At 37.3% G+C, this 13,153-nt stretch overlaps 1 protein-coding gene across 2 annotated transcripts in view; it reads right to left on the reverse strand.

Moving 5' to 3' along the window:
• Positions 1–380: 380 nt before the first annotated feature.
• Positions 381–13,153, reverse strand: part of MRPS31 (mitochondrial ribosomal protein S31) — a 39,393-nt gene continuing 26,620 nt past the window's right edge. For both annotated transcript variants that reach the window (XM_070578777.1, XM_070578776.1), the window contains exon 7: positions 381–676. In XM_070578777.1, coding sequence (XP_070434878.1) covers positions 447–676 — 230 coding nt within the window. In that variant the 3' untranslated portion in view covers positions 381–446. The remainder of the gene's footprint in view (positions 677–13,153) is intronic.

Genomic DNA, 13,153 nt, shown 5'->3' on the forward strand with positions numbered 1-13,153 from the left:
TGTGGAGGAGTTGTACTATTATTAATTCTAGATATTCTTTTGTTGTTGTTCTTGAGGAAGATTTGCCCTGGTTAACATCTGTGCCAGTCTTCCTGTACTTTGTATGCGGGTTGTTGCCACAGCGTTGCTGCCAATGAGTGGTGTACAGGCCTGTGCCCGGGAACTAAACCTGGGCCGCTGAAACAGAGCATGCTGAACTTAACCACCAGGCCATGGGGCCAGCTCTAGATATTCTTTTTAAGAATTGCTAGTTGAATCTAGGAATGCTGATAATTCTTTTCCATGTAAGAATATTTTTCAGTTACCAGTATATACTTTTAAATAATTTAACGTTTATACCATTCAAATCAGATGCAATAATTAACACAATACAGGAAAACTTCTAGTAAAATTATTTATTTATAATATCAATCTTCAACAGCTCGAAATAAAAGTTTCCAAGGTCTTTAATTGAAATGTATGTTACTGTCTTTTAGAATGTCCCGTTTTTCATTAAAATAATTTTTAAACCACTCTATGTGTTCGACCTTCTGTTTAACACTCAGATATGGGTTTTTGGAAAGGCCGCAGGTCACCAGCTCCATGAAGTGGCGAATTGGTCCTTGTTTTGGAAAATCCTCCAGGTATTTATCCAGAAATACATGTTCATAAAATTCTGAACCATCATCATCAAAACCTAGGAAATAAGACAATTTATTACACTATAATTGTGAATGTAAAAGCTACATCATAAAATTAACATTAATGAGGTAATATAGTATTACAGTAAAAGGCATGAACTTTGGGGTTAGAAATAGGTTTGCCCACCAATTTAACAACGGTGTGACTGGGCAAACTAACTTCTCTGAATGTTAGTTTCCTCAGGCATAAGAATGTGGATTAAAACAGCACCTTTTTCATGAGGTTTCTGTAAAGATTAAATAGACACCCAGCTTATCCAGCTCTTTTACAATGCTTAGCATACTGTAAACGTTTAAAGCGCAGCAGCAATTACTGCTAATGAATATTCTAATATCTAAAGCAACCACTACAAACTACAAATTACATTAAAAGAACATAAATAAAACAAGATGGAATCCTAAAATGCGTTCAAGCAGCCCATAGGAAGCCAAGAAAAGACAGAGGAATCAAAAACAGAGAGAATGAACAGAAAACAAATAATAAAATGGTTTTTTTGCCACAAAATGCCCGTACAAAACAAACTTCAACACATTTAAAATAAGTGAAACAATATATAGAATGTTTTCTAATCACAATGGAATCAAACCAGAAATCAGCACCAGAAAGACAACAGGAAAATCTTCAAACAGACTTAAGTCCTAACAAATCAATAATTACTTCACATGCAGATGGTCTAAATACACCAATCAAGACAGAGACTGGCAGAGTAGATGTAAAAACATGATTCAACTATATGCTGTCTACAAGAAACTCACTTCAAACATAACAGAGGTAGGCTGAAGTAAAGGGATGCAGAAAGATATATCTTGCTAACATTAATTTTAAATAAAAGAAAGCATGAGTGGCTATATGAATATCAGATAAAGTAGACTTCACAGCCAAGAAAACTACTAGGGAGAAAGAGGAACATTACATGATAAAAGGATCAATCCACCAAGAAGACATAGTTATCTGAATTATGTATGCACCAAACAACAGAATTTCTAAATACCTGAAAGAAAAACTGATAGAAATAAAGGGGAACTAGAAAAATCCACAATTACAGCTGGAGATTTCAATATACCACTGTCAGCACTTGAGAGAACTACCAGGTAACAAATTAGCAAAGATATAGAAGAACTGAACAACATCAACCAACAGGATCAAACTGACGTCGACAGAATACCAAACTACTGTAGCACACAAAATTCTCCTCAAGCATCCATGGAACATTCACCCAGCTAAACCATATCCTGAGCCACAAAACAAACTTCAACACATTTAAAATAAGTGAAATAACACATAGTATGTTTTCTGATCATAATGGAATCAAACCAGAAATCGATAACAGAAAGACAAAAATCTGGGACTGGCTCCGTGGCCGAGCATTCCAGTTTGGTGGCTCAGGGTTTGGCTGGTTCGGATTCTCATCAGGCCATGCTGAGGTGGCATCCCACATAGTAGAACTAGAATATACAACTATGTACTGGGGGGCTTTCGGGAGAAGAAGAAGAAAGAAAGAAAGACAAAAATCTTCAAACTGTTGGAAATTAATACACTTATAAACAACTCATGGGTCATAGAGGAAATCTCACAGGAAATTAAAAAAACACAGAATTGAATGAGAATGAGCACTACAAATCAAAATTTTGTGGGATACAGCTAGAACAGTGCTGAGAGGGAAATATATAGCACTAAATGTATACATAAGAGGAAAATCAATAATCTAAGCTGCCACCTCAAGACCCTAGTAAAAGAAGAGCAAAATAATCCTAAAGCAAGCAAAAGGAAGAAGTAATAAAGATAACATCAGAAATAAAAAAATTAAAAGAGAAAATCAATGAAACTGATATCTGGTTCTTAAAAAAAAAATCAGTAAAACTGACAAATCTCTAGCATGTCTGATAAGGGACAGAAAGCACACACGACCAATATCAGGAATGAAATTTACCATTATAAATCCTAAAATCATTAAAAGGACAATAAAAGAATACTACAAACTACTTTGCACTCGCGAATTCTACAACTTGAAAAAAATGAACAACTTAAAATCCATTAAACTACCAAAACTCAACGAAAATAAAATAGACAACCTGAACAGTCTTTTAACTATTAAAGAAAAGGAATGTATAATCTAAAAGCTCTCAAAAAAGAAATCCCCAAACTCAGATCACTTCACTGGAGATTTGATCAAACATTTAAAGAAGAATTAACACCAATTTCACACAATTTCTTCCAGAAACCACAAGAAGAAAGGATACTTTCTAACTCATTTTATGAGGCCTGTATTACTTTGTTACCAAAACCAAAGATACATCAGCAACAACAAAAAAGACAGAGAGAGAGAGAACTATCAACCAGTATCGCTCATGAACTTAGAGGCAAAAACTTTAAACAAAATTAGCAAACAAATCTAACAATGTATAAAAAGACTTACATACCAAGATCAAGCGGAATTTATTCCAGGTATGCAAAGCTGGTTAAATACTTGAAAATCAATGTAATCCACCATATCAGCAGGTTAAAGAAGAAAAATCATATGATCCAACACTCATTTTGATAAAAACTCTCAGCAAATTAGGAAAAGAGAGAAACTACTTCAATTTGATAAAGAGCATCTACACAAAATCTAAAGCTAATATCACACCTAGTGGTGAAAGACTGAAAGCTTCCCCCCTAAGGTCATGCACAAGGCAAGGAGGTCAGCTCTCACCAGTCTTACTCAACACAGCACTTAAAGTTCTAGCCACTGCAATGAGGGAGGGAGGAAGAAAGGCATATAGATAGGAAAGGAAGAAATAAAACTCTATTTGCAGACGACATGATTGTCCACATTAGAAAATCGCAAGGAATCCACAAAAAAAAAAGCTCCCAGAACTAATTAGTGAGTCAGTAAGGTTATAGGACACAAGATAAACACATAAAAATCAATCACATTTCTAATTAAATTTAAAGTGGAAGACTCAACATATTAAAGAAGTCGATTCTCTCCAAATTAATCTATATGCACTTCCTATCAAAATCGCAGCAAAGTTTTGCCACAGTCGAGCTTATTCTAAAATTTATATGGAAAGGTGGAAGTCCTGGAATAGTTAAAACAATCTTGAAAGAGAATAAAGTGGGAGGAATAATGCTAAGACTTACTATACTGCTAGAGTAATCAAGAGCATGGTATTGGCAGAGGGACACATAGATCGATAGAACAAAATCAAGAACCCAGAAATAGACCCTGTTATGGACTGAGCTATATCCACAGTTAATATGGACAACTGATAGGTTGAAGTCCTGACCCCCAAGGTGACCTTATTTAAAGAGAGGGCCTTTAAGGAGGTAAATAAGGTTAAACGAGGTCATAAGACTAGAGCCCTGATCCAAAAGGAGTGGCATCGTTACAAGAATGGGAAGACACACTAGGAGTGCACACAGAGAAAAGACTACGTGAAGACAAAATGAAAAGGCAGCCCTCTGCAAGCCAAGGACAGGCCTCAGGAGAAACCCACCCTGCTGACACCTTGATCTTGGACTTCTAGCCTCCAGAATTGTGAGAAAATTGATTTCTGTTTTTTTAAGCCACCTCATCTGTAGTATTTTGTTATGGTAGTCCTAGCAGACTTTTTAAAATTTGTTTATTTTTATTGAAGTATAGTTAACATATAATATTGTATTAGTTTCAGGTATACAACATAGTGATTTGACAAATACGCCCAACATTTCACAAAGCTGCAAAGACAATTCAATGGAGAAAGGATAGCCTTTTCAACAAATGGAGCCGGAGCAATTGGATATTTATCAATTTAAAAAAACTATAAATCTTAAAGAAAAAAACAGAGGGGAAAAGCTTCTGGTTCTGGGACTGGCAAAGAACTTGACACCAACAGCATGATCCATAAAAGGAAAAATTGGACCCCATCAAAATTAAGAACTTTTGGTGTACGAAAAACTCTGTTAAAAGGATGAAAAGACAAACTACGGACTGGGAGAAAAATGTTTGCAAACCATATATGCAACAAAGGACTAGTATCTGGAATATATAAAAAACTCTCAAAACGCAACAGTGAAAAAACCAGACAATCCAATTAGAAAATGGGCAAAAGACGCAAAAAAAGAGAAGAGACATTTCACTGAAGAAAATAGACATATGGCAAACACACATATGAAAAAGATGTTCAACCTCATTAGCCATTAGAAAAACGCAGATTAAAACCACGATGAGCTATCAATGCACACCTCTCAGAATGTGAACACATCTAAAAGAAAAGACAATGACAACATCAAATGCTGGTGAGAATGAAGAGATATTAGATCATTATGACATTGCTGGTGGGAACATAAAACAGCAGAGTCACTCTGGAAAATAGTTTGGAAGTTTCTTGAAGAACTAAACATGCGGGGCCGGCCCCGTGGCCCAGGGGTTAAGTTCATACACTCCGATTCAGCGGCCCAGGGTTTCACTAGTTTGGATCCTGGGTGCAGACATGGCACCACTCATCAAGCCATGCTGAGGTGGCATCCCACACGCCACAACTAGAAGGACCCACAACTAAAAATATACAACTATGTACTGGGGGGCTTTGGGGAGAAAAGGGAAAAATAAAAGAATAAAGAACTAAAAAACTAAACACGCAACTACCATATGACCCAATTGCTCTCCTAGATATCTGTCCCAGGGAGATGGGAATTTACATTCATACAGAAACCTACACATGAATATTTATGGCACCTTTATTCATAATAGCCAAAAACTGGTAACAACCCAGATGTCTTTTATCAGGTGAATGGTTAAACAAACTGGTACATTCAAACCATGGAACACTGCTCAGAAATAAAACAAAACAATAAAAAACCCTATGGATTTTTTAACAAAACAAAAACAATGAAAAACTCTAGGCAACAACTTGAATAAATCTCCAGAGAATTAATCATGCTAAATAAAAAAAGCCAATCCCCAAAGGTTACATATTGTATGATTCCATTTGTATATATTTCTTGAAATAACAAAATTATAGAGATGGAGAATGGATTTAGTGATTGCCAGGGATCAGGACGGAGAAGGGAGGGCAGCAGGAGGCAAGGAGATGTGGTTATAAAAGGGCTGTAAAGAAGGATCCTGGAGGTGATGGACCTGTTCTGAATCTTGACTGTGGTGGCGGTCACATGAATCTACATATGTGATAAAATTGCACAGAACTAAACACACACACACTCACACAAAGGAGTACATGTGGAAGTGGTGACACATCAACATGGCTGAAGACTCTAGCAATGCCAATTGCCTGGCTGTGATGTTGTACTATGGTTATGCAGGACACAACTACTAGGGGAAAATGGGTAAAGGATGTACAGGATATTTATTATTTCTTACAACTGCATGTGAATTCACAATTACCTCAAAATAAAAGCTTTAAAAAATGCTTTCTAATCACTTAGAATTATTTTATACTTACTGAGATACTTTCAAAATTTTGGATACTTAAAGATCTACACATCACTTTTATAAAAACTAAAATACATAAAAAATACATCAAGACATTAGACTGCCAAATGGCCACATATCACTCCTACGATTGTATACGTGCCCCTCTGCAATGTGACTTTACCATTCTTCCCACAGAGCCTGTTTCCCACCCTTGAATTTGGGTGGGCCAGGCGATCTGCTTCGGTCCACGGGATATTATCGAACGCGATGCAAACAAAGGCGTGAACAGTACTGCACATCAATCCTTGCTCTCCCCTGCTATTAGGAACTCTTCTACAGCCATGCAAACAAGCCCAGGCTAGTCTGTGAGATGAGGAGTGACACATAAACCAGTTATCTCCATCTCCCCTGACAAGGGCCTGCACCAGCAACCAGACATGTGAGAAGGTGCTCTAGAACAACCCACTCCCAGCCAACCCACCAAAACCAAACAGAAAACCCACAAACTCACGAGCAGTTACAACTCAGCTGTTGTTTTACTAAATTTTGGTGTGGCTTGTTATGCAGCAAAAACTGATACAATTGGTTAAGGTATTCCTAATCCTTCTTCACATTCAGAATCCAGCTCTCCTGAACTGGCTTTTCAACTCTGAGTTGTCAGTGGTCATGGTTTTGTACATGCTATTAAGAACGTTCAGGATGCAGCATTTCTTAAGAGTGCTCCCTATGGCCCCTTCTGACACCCCTTCTGCAAGTGCAGAGGCACATACACAACAGGCAATGAGAACGACTTCTTCACTGATGCCAGGCTATCATGATAAGATGCATCATGATTTCAGAGATATTAAAATGTTGAAAAACAAGAGTATGTCATATTCAGTGAAATACAGTAAAACAGATGTGTATGAAGTAAAAAAAATGGAAGTTGTTCTCTAACCCACACCCCTCAACAACTTCTACTCACATCTCCCAAGGCTAATCACTGCTAACATTTTGGTGTATATCCTTCTAGTCCTTTTTCTATATGCATATGTATTTTTTTCCTTTTTCTTTTTTTGTGAGGAAGATTTGCCCTGATCTAATATGTGTTGCCAATCTTCCTCTTTTTCTGCTTGAGGAAGATCGTCACTGAGCTAACATCTGTACCAATCTTCCTCTATTTTCTCTAGGATGCTGCCACAGCATGGCTTAACAAGTGGTGCTAAGTCCACGCCTAGGATCTGAACCTGCAAACCCCGTGCCGCTGAAGCAGAGCACGAACTTAACCACTACACCATTGGGCTGGCCCCTGGATTTTTTTTAACAACACAAATTATTGTTTTAAAAAATTGTTTTGAATCCCATTCAGAATTCCCTATGGCTCTCAACAGTTTATACCACCAAACAAGTCTGTTACTCCTTTACTTTTTTTTAAAGGCAACATGCACCTGGGAGTGGCAATGGGAGGAATGCAATATAGAGAAGTTAAAATGAAAAATCCAGCCTCACTTCGCTAAAGGTCTTTCCCATACGCTCAAACACTATTAACAGTTTCATGTGACAACTATTCTATTAAAACATCCAATATGGCTAATGTTGTAAAATGAAAAACAGGTCAGGACAGGTTTAAATTTCCAATATATTTGAAAGAGAGTATGTCAGAGCTGAAAAATAAGGTCTGCAGCATCGGGAACATAATAAATCAAGGTGATAACTGCTCTCAAAAACCCAAGGGTGACCACCGGATTGAGACTTTTTTCTTGTTTGTTAGTTCTTAGTATCCTTAGGTGTACTAAGATATAACACTTAAGACAGAAAATTTTGCAAGAGAAACTGTTGAAAAAAATAGTCATATTAACACAAGCTCAACAGTTAATTTATTAAATCATTAATAGACATTGGTCTGAAGACTGACTATCCCCGACATACAGGAAGTTCTAATGGGGTAGATGGACATAGTAATTATGACTATGCTATATCAAGGGAATAGAGCATCTAAAAAGGGCGTAGCTAATCTTATTTCTTATTACCCTTGCTCTAGATGAGAGATCAACAATCTTTTTAATTTAGAATGCTCTAGGAGGACATAATGAATAGACCTTCCTGAATGAGTCAATGAATGAACAAGAGCTAAGTGGCATTGGTAAGTATAAAACAAAGGGAAAGAGAGAGAGCTAAAGAGGGGATACTCTATACAAAGTAAGTTCCAGATAGATTAAAGAGGAAAACGCTAACAGATCTAACTATATAAAAACTAAAATCTCTGTTGGTTAAAGACATTCTAAACAGATCAAAGATTAAACAGCAAGGACTTCTAGTTAAAATGCAGCAGATCGAACCCATGCTTTTAAAATCTCCATTCCCTTCTAATATCTACCAAAGGGCAGTAAAAGGAATAAAAGCATAAATGCACAAAGACAAAGAGAACAACAGACAGAAGATATCAGAAAACTTTAGAAGGAGGAAAGTGGACATATGAGTAGTAACTGACTTAGCAGAGGCAAGGCTGCTAAAACCAAATACCTGGAGACAGGAAAGAAAAAAAGAAGCAAACAGGCTTCAAGGGCTTCAGGAATTACAGGCCCCACATACCACTGAAATTAGGAGTGGGGATGAGGGACAAAAAACGGGATTAATTAAAACTAGTTTAGGGAATAGTTAGATCGCCCACATCCCATCTTCCACCCGCACCTCCAGATGACTACACTACTCATTCCCAAAGAAGATGGGCAGTTTACTTGTGGGAGAAATTAAAATGGGAAAAAGGAATAAGTCATTGAAGTGATAAGAGGGGAATTAAGTGAAAGTCTGTATGCTGAATGATGAGACACCCCCCATCCCTTCCCCTGCAGTTCTCAGAGCACAGCCAAGGCCTACAGCCTCAAGCCAGTGGTGAGAAGATGAAAAGAACTATAAACATGGAGTTGCGATGTCTCCAAATTGGCTCCTTCCCAACTCCTCTGACAGGAAGCCCATCAGCTGACAAGTCTCACCATGCACACACATCCAATAAATAGCTTTTGATGGTCTTCAACTCTAAAGTATGAACAAACATCCAAAGAACAGCAGATGTTTTAGGAGAGCCTCTAATATGAATGAGAAACATATTAGCAGAAACTCATACCCACCTGTCAAAATCCACTTTCCATTTTTATCAAAGTAGAAGAATTAAAAACCTGTACCTGGCTGTTCAGCAACGTTACATTTTCCAGCCCCCTTTGGGTTAGGTGTGGCCATATGGCTACATTTTCACCAGTGTAATATGAACAGAAGTGACGTGTGACATTTTCAAGCCACGGCCTTTAAGATAGTGGGGTTGCTTACACTATACCCTCTTTGCCCCTTCTTGTGAGCCTGAGCACAATGTTCCTGTGATTCATCTTTAATCACGCACATGAGGAAAAGACCCCATGGGAGGGAAGATAAACAAAAGGGAAGAAACCTGGATCCCTGGCTAACTGTGTGCATCACGGCTGCTCACTGATCTGGGACTTGAACTAGTAATCAAATAAATTTCTATCCTTTTAAACAACTACATTTATGGGGTCTCAATGAAACAGCAGCTAGTGTTAACCTAATACAAACTCCAAAACAAAAAGGAACTCTGAGGAAGCCAAAAGAATGTGGGTAACAGAAGAAAATCAATCTAATACTAAGAATAACAACAATTTTTAAAAGATGGAGGGGTAGAAGTTAAAAATGTGATAATAGAAACAAAAACCCAAGAGAAAGTAGTAAGATAAAGTTGAGGAATGTTCCCAGAGCAGAGAACAAAAAGATAGAGAAGAGAGATTAGGAGGCCTAAATTACCAAATAAATAATAAAAGAAAATTTCTCCAGAAGGGAAGAAGTAAGTTCCCAGATTAAAGGCCCCCATGGTTCCTAGAACAACGATTTTAAACAAATAAAATCCCTTACCAAGGATCATTATTCTGAGACTTAGGAATATTACAGTCATACTAATGTAAACATGGATACAGACCAAACAAAAACTGTGATATATCTATTTTGAGAGGATGAGCAGAAGACACACACACTAGATCATATCTAAAATGGATAACAGAATTAAACAGATAATTTAGAAATGTAAAAAATAAAATAGAGCCAGGGCCCGGCTCCATGGCCAAGTGGTTACGTTTGTGCATTCCTCTTCAGCGCCCTGGGGTTTCGCTGGTTTGGATCCTGGGCAAGGACATGGCACCGCTCATCAGGCCATGCTGAGGTAGCATCCCACATGCCACAACCACAAGGACCCACAACTAAAATATACGACTGCATACTGGGAGGATTCGGGGAGAAAAAGCAGAAAAAAAAAAGATTGGCAACAGTTGTTAGCTCAGGTGCCAATCTTTAAAAAAAAAACAAAACAGAGAGCCAAAAGATTGAAAGAGGTTAGCTCTTAGAACAGACCTGACTATGTGGCAAAAGGAACTGCTTTATAACTATAAACTATAACCTTACTATGATTTAAAAAATCAAATTAATTTAAAAAAAAAGAAAAGAGACAGATTGGGAGAGAATATTTCCAACTATATAATAGCTGAAGTAGTAAAGTCCATAATATATCAAGTTCCTGCAAACTGATAAAACCACCCAACAGAAAAAGGCAAAGGGTATGAAGACATAAGTCACAGAACAAATACAAAACAGCCAATAAACATACGAAAAGATGCACAAGCTGGTTAGCAAGACAGGAAATGCAAATAAAAACACCAATCATACCACTTTTTGCCCTATTTGAAAGATAATTAAATCTTCAGCATTAGGCAAGGTGTAAAGAAACAGGATTTTCATATAGCTGGTTGGAGGGTCAACTGGCTATCTTTTTAGAAGAGAATGTGTCAATACTTACTGCACCTTAAAATATACCTATTGGTTGACCCTTCTCGGAGTTAAAAGTACTCAAACATGTACGGAAGGACAGCTATAAAAGATTCTCTACAGCTCCAGGGATCAACAGAAAAACGATAAAATAAACTACATGCATTCACGCAACGGCATACTATACAACTACTAAATAAATATAAAATAGTTCTATTTTAGAGAACTATAAAAACAAACAGAACAAAGTTGATCTCTATGTACTGATAAGGAAAGTTTTCAAGACATAGTGCTAAATAAAAAAAACTGCTGCAGGACAATATATGTGTGGTATGGGCCCATCTAGGTCAAAAAAACTGTGTAACTGCCATTTCAAGTGGACTGAGAGGACATATATCAAACTATAGACAACGGTTGTTTCAGGAAAACAGAAGAGAACTGAGGGATAAAGTAGACTCTCTATTCTTTCATATTATTTGACTTTTTGCAAGTAAACTTTCACATATTTATGTAACAAAATATTTTTTAATAAACAAAAGAAACGTAATATAGCAAAGAGAAAATAAGAGTGGAAAATTAAATATAAAAAGGAAATTCCACATGGTCGGGGCCGGCCCAGTGTTGTAGCAGTTAAGTTCATATGCTCCACTCTGGTGGCCCGGAGTTCACTGGCTCAAATCCCGGGCACAGATCTGCGCACTGCTTATCAAGCCATGCTGTGGCAGGTGTCCCACATATAAAATAGAGGAAGATGGGCACAGATGTTAGCTCAGGGCCACTCTTCCTCAGCAAAAAGAGGAAGATTGGCGGCAGATAGTAGCTCAGGGTTAATCTTCCCCCCAAAAAAGGGAAATTCCATATGGTATACAATCAGCTAAGGTGACACAGGTTAATTCTGTGTCTAATTCTGCTTTAAATATCATTGCATGCAATTTAATATTACTAAATACAGCTAAAAATATGGTCCAATAAACAAAGGGCAAAAGCTAGTTAACAGCAATGACCAATTACTTTTGACAAGAGTATATTATAGCATAGAAGCAAATCGAGTCACCTTCACTTTGAATTGTTTCTACTTCTATTTATTGTCAAAACTACTATTTCTTTTCCTGTCAGTACTTTGAGGCTCTTGCTCATAGGCCATCATCTCATCTAAAACAGCCAACAGATATCTAATCATCTTTATCCTAGCCCTAATTTTCTCCACACTATACCCTCCCACAAAACAACAGACCCTTCTTCAGAGTTTTATGGTAATTTTGAACTTTCCTAACTATTCTTGCTAGCTCATACTCCAGATACCCTAGCAGAGGATGGCAATTAGAAGTGAAAAAGTTTAAACCAACTGAAAAATAAAAGCAAAAGTGTGATTCACATCCCTGAATGAGTTTTTTTGCCCACTGAAGCCTCTAAATTGAGACTTACTCTTGGAGAACATTTCCAAAACACCCTTTATTTGGTGGCATCCATATGGCTAATGGATATTCAAGAGCAAGACTCTGTTAACTGGGTAGTGGTAAAATGTGATTAAATTTAATGAAAGCCAAAGCTAAAATAAAAACGATTTTATCATCAATCCAACATATAACAAATACTATAAAATCTAAATGAGAACAGATCGATCTAACAGCTCTTGTAAATCTCCATGCTGGCAAAGCACAAAGAAGGGGCAAACCAGTTCTCAAAACAAAACTGGAAAAAAGCTACTTTGAATTGGAAAAATACTTTATACGTTTTAAGTGGCAAAACAACAAACTGTAATTTTTTATATATTCATATAATTCATATATTCAACAGAGGGAAGTAAACTGTAAACATGGGACATGTCACTTTGTCATTTTCACTGTTATGTTCTAAAACTGACATGAGCGCTAAAAATCAAACAAAACATCTTTCCCCAAAAGCATCAAAGTAAATCTTCATGAAGCTAATTATTAGTAGAGAGAGCATGACACTTTATTAATCTTAAAATTTAAGTATAAGAAATATAGGGGCCAGCCTGGTGGCGCAGTGGTTAACTGCGCACGTTCCACTTCTCGGTGGCCCAGGGTTCGCTGGTTCAGATCACGGGTGCAGACATGGGACTGCTTGGCACAAAGCCGTGCTGTGGTAGGCGTCCCACATATAAAGTAGGGGAAGATGGGCATGGATGTTAGCTCAGGGCCGGTCTTCCTCAGCAAAAAGAGGAGGATTGGCAGTAGTTAGCTCACAGCTAATCTTCCTCAAAAAAAAAAAAAAAAGAAAAGAAATATAAAAGTAAGTCACTGAGTGTTGCAG

The sequence above is a fragment of the Equus przewalskii genome, chromosome 16 (assembly GCF_037783145.1).
Source record: "Equus przewalskii isolate Varuska chromosome 16, EquPr2, whole genome shotgun sequence".
Taxonomy (NCBI): Eukaryota; Metazoa; Chordata; class Mammalia; order Perissodactyla; family Equidae; genus Equus; species Equus przewalskii.